The sequence below is a fragment of a genome (assembly GCF_019968955.1).
Source record: "MAG: Porospora cf. gigantea A chromosome Unknown PgA_NODE_1525_length_5602_cov_302.977, whole genome shotgun sequence".
Classification (NCBI taxonomy): domain Eukaryota; phylum Apicomplexa; class Conoidasida; order Eugregarinorida; family Porosporidae; genus Porospora; species Porospora cf. gigantea A.
The window spans coordinates 1-5602 of record NW_027151425.1 but is presented as its reverse complement, the minus strand read 5'-3'; the positions used below and the strand labels follow the sequence as shown (position 1 = coordinate 5602).

Here is a 5602-nt window from a genome sequence, read left to right as displayed (position 1 = left end):
TCGAAGTCGGGAGGGTAGTACTTGTTGAGGACCTTTCGTTCAACCATCGAAACTCGGGAATTCGAAGTAGGGAGGTGCAGGTACTTTAGAAAGGGAAAAAGGTTACTTGAGGGTTTTTGTGGCGACGTCGGTAAAAACGCACGTCCACAGCATTCTACCAGCGGCGGAGACTACCTTCCACCTACGAACTTCAAATTTGGTATGTACTGAATGTTTAGGGTTCCCACACTATTGCCTATCAAAGGAATCTGTTAAAAATGGAAATATACAGAAAGGATTAGCATAGGCAAGGAGGACACGTAGTCTCGAAAGTTTTTTCCTTTCAATGTGAAAGGAAATGTGAATCATTCCGCCCCAAATTGGATATCTGACGGCCCCCAGCTATGAGCATGTAGTAATGGCTCATCAAGGAGTCAGTATGACACCTGAACGCTCACATTTCGAAATGGAGGTCTCGATTGGGGCGCAGAAACCACGAGCTAGAGATGCGCTATTCGGGATTTTCATATCGAATCTTTTCTCATGCAGTTGCGAGGTCTTCTTCCGAGTGAATTCGATTACATCGACGACATCGAGCCCAGCACGGATATCAGCCCAGGCGTCGCTATAGGCATCGCCATTGGGGTCTTCGTGCTTATTGTGAGCCTGATAGTACTGATCTACTGCCTGTGCATTGGGGGTTGCGTATTCTGCTGCAAACGGGGAATGGACTACGCTGAGCAGCGCGAGAAGAACAAACAAAGTACCCACGTCGTAATCAAGGACGGCGAAACGAGCCCTGTGACTTACCCCCAACAGGGGTCTTAAATCAAATGTTATGAAAATCAATGAAGTTGTCTACAGATCAGATAATTGTGTGGAAAAACAAAGATGCACCTTAGAAGACTAATAGATTTTGGAGACCCCGGCACATGGACCCCAGGCCAGGTAATTGGCATCATCATCGGGGTCGTAGCTATCTTCATCGTGATCGTCCTGCTCATGTATTGCTTGTGCATAGGTGCTTGCGTTTGCTGTGCGAAAAAAGGTCTCGAGTACGCCGATAAGCGAGACAAGCGCAAGTACAAGTACAAAGAGAAGGCCCAACCGGTGATACACGACGAGAAGAACGAGAAAGAGATGGTGGACTTGAGAAGTGAACGCGAAATCGAATGACGATGCAGCTAAACCGAGTCTTCCCCACAGCGAGCACAGGTGCACTGGAAGGCGTACAGCGCGAGAGCTTGGTGTCGAGAGGCGCGGTCACCATCAGAGATGTAGGTAATGGTGAGCTCTTCGCCCGCTGAGACGTCTCGCTCCGTGATTAGAGTTATCATGCAGTCAGTCGCCATCTCAACCCGCGTGTTGGGTCGGCAGTCGTGGTTGAAGGTGCTTTGGAGAGTGTAAACTCCCGCGGCCTTCATCAGGGCGAGGTTGTCGTTGGCGTCGCTTCCCCAGATGTGCAGAGTTTGGCCATTGAGGGCTAGTTTGCTGAGGAAGGTGCGTAGTTCGTCAACAGTGGGCAGCCATTCGTCGAGCTGGAGCTCAGGCATGAGCTTTGACATTTGGGGTTCCATGACATCCTGCAGAACATTTCGCATTGCTGCGACGTCTACTAACTCGAGGTCCGTTCGGAAACAAAGCCGGTCTACCGGGGATCCAGCTGCAGCTTGGACCGTTTTCCAATCCCCCTTACCCGCCTTCGCAAGTGAGATTGCAAGTGCTAGCACCCTCGCAGTGACTCGGCCTAGCGCCTCCAAAGTCAAAATCTGGTGAGAGCACGCAGCCTTTCGCAGTCGTGTAAGTCCGGCGGATCCTCCGAGAAGAGGAAACCACCCACTGCCAGCGCCAGTGGCAGAATTCAGACAGGCGTCGGAGCAAAAAGGTGAGAGGCGATCGAGGATAGGGGCGAGTTTCAAGCACTCCTCGCAGAAATGGGCGGTGTCACCATTCACCACGGGACCAGACCCGGCTGAAGATATACTCAAGGGCCAACAAGCCATCGGAAACTCGTTGACGAGAATGGCTGCGCCAGATTCTAGAGCATGCTTCGCCATGGCCCTCTTGCCTTTGATGTCCGAGTTCTCTACGTAGAACGGCCATGAGGCCGTGTAGACGCTATACTCACACATAGTGCAAACAGTGAATTTGTCACAGGGTGCAGTGAGAAAGTCACATTACGGTCTCGCTGCCCGTCTGTCTTTGCGGGGGTACATCGAATGGTCCCATCTTTGGTCCTGCCATCTCCGACCACCAGGCATTTCGTCCGAAACTGTAGGAATGCTCGTCCGTAACGGGGTTGTAGTGGGCGTACACCTCCTGCGACCAGGGCATGACTGGTAGCGGGCCTCTGTAATCTACAGGAATGATATACTGAGGCATACGGCCCTCGACGGCGAGGCTGCCGGCTTCGGTAGGCGTCAGGGGCGTTCGGTACTCTAGTTCCGCGGCGTTGGCTCGGATTCGATTTACGTGCGGAGGAGAGGGGCTGGCGTCGAGAATGACCTCAAGGAGCTTCTCTTTCTTGTGTAGGCGCCGCTGCCGCCGTGAATAGGCCATGTTTTCTCGGTTTGGAGGCCAGTCAAATTCCTGCAGGCGTTTTTCGTAGTAATCCAGAGGGAAGTTGCCTGTCAGGATGTCTTCTGTGCTGAGATCCTCCACTGATGGATAAACTGTGTGAAACCTCTGCAAATCACCCACATCCAGCGGTGGTCTCACGAGCCGGAACCGTCTCCAACGGAGAAAGTGGTAGCCGATGATCTTCAACCGGAGTGTGGTGGACTGGCAGTGGATGATCTTCAACCGGAGTGTGGTTGACTGGCAGTGGATGATCTTCAACCGGAGTGTGGTGGACTGGCAGTGGATGATCTTCAACTGGTGCGTGGTGGACTGGCAGTGGATGATCTTCCACTGGGGCGTGGTGGACTGGCAGTGGATGAACATCTGGCGACTCCAGCATGACGGGTTCTATTCGTGAGGAGGCCAGGAGGTCACTAGGGCCACGCGAGTCGAGTCCGAGAGGCAGTTGAGTGGATACACTCAGCTTCATGTCGGATCCTGGGTCGAGGATGAAGACTGGGGGTCTAGGCGCCACCATTGGTGCACCCGACTCGCTGAGATCGCTGCAGGGAGTTAGGTTGCTCATCTCGTCATAGGAGGGCATCCGGTCCAGACCGAGGAGTTGACTTACGGCCGCGTGGGAGTCGCCCTCAAGATCAGTTACCTGCGCAGGGCGAGTACGCTCAGGGCGTTCACTCGTATGCGACGACATCGAATCTGGTATTTATGAGACACGTATCACAAACGTTGCACTTCGTTTCGGTTGACATCGTAGCTGTAAACGTCGACCTGACTCGTCACCTTCGACTTCACTCGGATGGTCAAACAGGGAGCACTCATTGATGCGAGCACACTCAGCGGGGCGATGCGGTTGAAGGCGAAGGACTCCACGTCCCTGCTGTACTCCATGGGCCTCCCGAGGGCGTCAAAGCAGCCTTCAGGGACCATGGGCTCGTTTTGCGGAGTGGAATGAGAATGGGATTGCATGGATGCGGTTCGTATCTATAAATTAGCATAAACATAACCGTGCATCATGAGTGAAGTGAAGAAGCTTCTGCAGTCCGTGAATTCGAAAGTCGACACGCTGCTTAATGCGCGATGGAGCACCGAGCTGCGTCTGCGCAGCGTTGAAAGTAAGATAGTTTCTGTTGCCGAGCATGTGTTAGGAAAGAACATTGAGTGGGGGAAGGTCACGACTGTGGAGTTGCAGATTGTCGACGAGAGGAGTGATCAAGTCGTATCGAGACCAACGAGGCAAGGTCGACAACCCAATAGTTCCACATCTATGCTTCCGCGTGAGACTCTTCGTCGTGCAGAGTCTCCAGAACTCTCTGTGTTTGAGCTCTGCCGTGACGTTGAAGGGCGACCGCCCCTCTTCACTCCGGATACGGCAACGTCACCCGTCAGCCAAAAATGCCGCGTGTGGCCCGATGAGGGGCGACCGTCGCTCCCGTGGCGATCACCTGGGATACCTCCACCGATGCCGCGGTTGGCAGTCCTCGCAGAACCTGAAAAACCATGGCGAAGTGGTTTCTCTCGAGTTAAGAAACGAAGGCAGTGGGAACGGCTAGGACTTCTCGTCAAGCCAAAAATCTCCGTTGGCCCAGTTATATTCGGGAGTCCGAGCGTCTCCGAGTGTGAATCCACCAAAACGACAACGGTTGGAAACGGCAGCGTCAAGGCAACAGGCGGTCAACCAGAGGATTTGCTACCTCGTCAACGCCTCTGGAGCCTGCCCTTCACTAACGCACCAGAGACATCGAAGGCATCCAAGACCTCAAAGACCTCAAAGACCCCAAAGACCCCAAAGACCTCAAAGACCTCTAAGACCTCCAAAAGTCCCAAGATGCCAAAAATACACAAGCCATCCAAGACGGCTCAGCCACCCCAAGCGGCTGAGACAAAGCCACCCCGGACATCGTCTCCTACGATCGATAAGTCAGTCAAAGCCCGAAGTATGAGAGGCACTCCGGTAGTAAAAGGCGTCACGTGCATTGAGGGTAACTTCCGAGTTAACTACAAAGAGCTGACAGAGAAGGGCCTTATCCGTCGACGGAAGGTATTCAAGCCCAGCGCCTACGGAGGCCTCGCGGCCAGTGCCAAGGAGGCTGCCATTAGATGTCGGCGCGAGGCTGACAACCGCTTGATGAAGAATGCCTGGGCTGACTCTTTGCCCCACCTAACGCCGCTTGATCGGTAATTATTGCAGATTCCAATGGTGACTACTCCATTCCCTTCCTCGGTTAACCCTTACCTTGATCCTTCCCGATCCCTCCGGACCAGGCCTCGCCGGCGAAGGTCACATTTACCGCGAACGCAGACCTGCTCTCAGGTGGAGCTGGATGCCATTTCCCAATATCTTCTCCTGCACACTCCTAGTTCCCGAGCGACACCGCTGAAGGCGGCACATGCGCATCTAAACACCTTTTGGGAGTGTGCGCTTCGGACGTCTCCACGGAGTACTTGTCTGTTGTGTCGACGAGACTACTGAGAGAGCTGGCAACAGCGTTTTATTTTATGTTGCAACTGAACACGAGAACTATTTGTGCGACAGTTAGCAGGGCCTCTAGTATCACATCGGAGACGCAGAGGGTGACAACCTCAACTAAATGCTGGTTTTTTGGAATGCCAGACTCTGAGCCTGCGAAGCCAGGCGAGAACGCGGAGGCTGCAGACACACCTGACGAGTCATCACCAACTCAGGAGAACGACACGGCAGCTGAAGAAGGTGAACCATGTCAGTGGGGAGTGACTCCGCCGATTTCCCTACGGCTGCCAACAGACGCCGACTTGCAGAAGACCACTGAGGTGGAAGGTTGTATGCGCCAGCTGGGGCTCTACGAGTCCGAAGAAGGTTACGCAAGACGAAGTGAGGCCCTCCGACGCCTTGAGGAACTGCAGACTGAGTGGCTGAGGGAGCTGGGTGTTGAGCGCGGCCTGACGCTTAAGGAAGCGATGCAGGTGGCAGGCCGGATATTTACCTTTGGATCTTACAAACTCGGAGTCGTGACGCCTGGAGGAGATATCGATTTGTTGGTCGTGTCTTCCGACTACGTAACACGAG

At 53.8% G+C, this 5602-nt stretch overlaps 7 protein-coding genes across 9 annotated transcripts; 4 read left to right on the top strand and 3 right to left on the bottom strand.

The window, feature by feature from the left end:
* Positions 1-522: 522 nt before the first annotated feature.
* KVP18_003922 (uncharacterized protein) lies at positions 523-807 on the top strand (the record flags this gene model as incomplete). Its single annotated transcript, XM_067956063.1, has 1 exon — positions 523-807. The coding sequence occupies one exon, from the start codon at positions 523-525 to the stop codon at positions 805-807; it is 285 nt and encodes a 94-aa protein (XP_067812400.1).
* A 63-nt stretch (positions 808-870) lies between these two features.
* Positions 871-1155, top strand: KVP18_003923 (uncharacterized protein; the record flags this gene model as incomplete). The annotated part of the gene is made up of 1 exon (XM_067956064.1): positions 871-1155. One exon carries the CDS (start codon positions 871-873, stop codon positions 1153-1155), a length of 285 nt encoding a protein of 94 aa, XP_067812401.1.
* Positions 1156-1163: 8 nt separating this feature from the next.
* KVP18_003919 (uncharacterized protein) lies at positions 1164-2111 on the bottom strand (the record flags this gene model as incomplete). The annotated part of the gene is made up of 1 exon (XM_067956058.1): positions 1164-2111. The coding sequence occupies one exon, from the start codon at positions 2109-2111 to the stop codon at positions 1164-1166; it is 948 nt and encodes a 315-aa protein (XP_067812395.1).
* Positions 2112-2151: 40 nt separating this feature from the next.
* Positions 2152-3250, bottom strand: KVP18_003921 (uncharacterized protein; the record flags this gene model as incomplete). Of its 2 annotated transcripts, XM_067956061.1 has the most annotated exons (2): positions 2152-2651; positions 2680-3250. In XM_067956061.1, 2 exons carry the CDS (start codon positions 3248-3250, stop codon positions 2152-2154), a joined length of 1071 nt encoding a protein of 356 aa, XP_067812398.1. The 2 variants fall into 2 exon arrangements, with proteins under 2 accessions (XP_067812398.1, XP_067812399.1); XM_067956062.1 differs by having other exon boundaries at positions 2152-2922.
* A 26-nt stretch (positions 3251-3276) lies between these two features.
* KVP18_003925 (uncharacterized protein) lies at positions 3277-3486 on the bottom strand (the record flags this gene model as incomplete). Its single annotated transcript, XM_067956066.1, has 1 exon — positions 3277-3486. One exon carries the CDS (start codon positions 3484-3486, stop codon positions 3277-3279), a length of 210 nt encoding a protein of 69 aa, XP_067812403.1.
* An 85-nt stretch (positions 3487-3571) lies between these two features.
* KVP18_003924 (uncharacterized protein) lies at positions 3572-4738 on the top strand (the record flags this gene model as incomplete). Its single annotated transcript, XM_067956065.1, has 1 exon — positions 3572-4738. One exon carries the CDS (start codon positions 3572-3574, stop codon positions 4736-4738), a length of 1167 nt encoding a protein of 388 aa, XP_067812402.1.
* A 425-nt stretch (positions 4739-5163) lies between these two features.
* Positions 5164-5602, top strand: KVP18_003920 (uncharacterized protein; the record flags this gene model as incomplete). 2 transcript variants are annotated; one of them, XM_067956059.1, is made up of 1 exon in its annotated part: positions 5164-5602. In XM_067956059.1, a coding segment is annotated over one exon (439 nt), but the record flags the coding sequence as incomplete, so codon positions are not given. The 2 variants fall into 2 exon arrangements, with proteins under 2 accessions (XP_067812396.1, XP_067812397.1); XM_067956060.1 differs by having other exon boundaries at positions 5164-5592.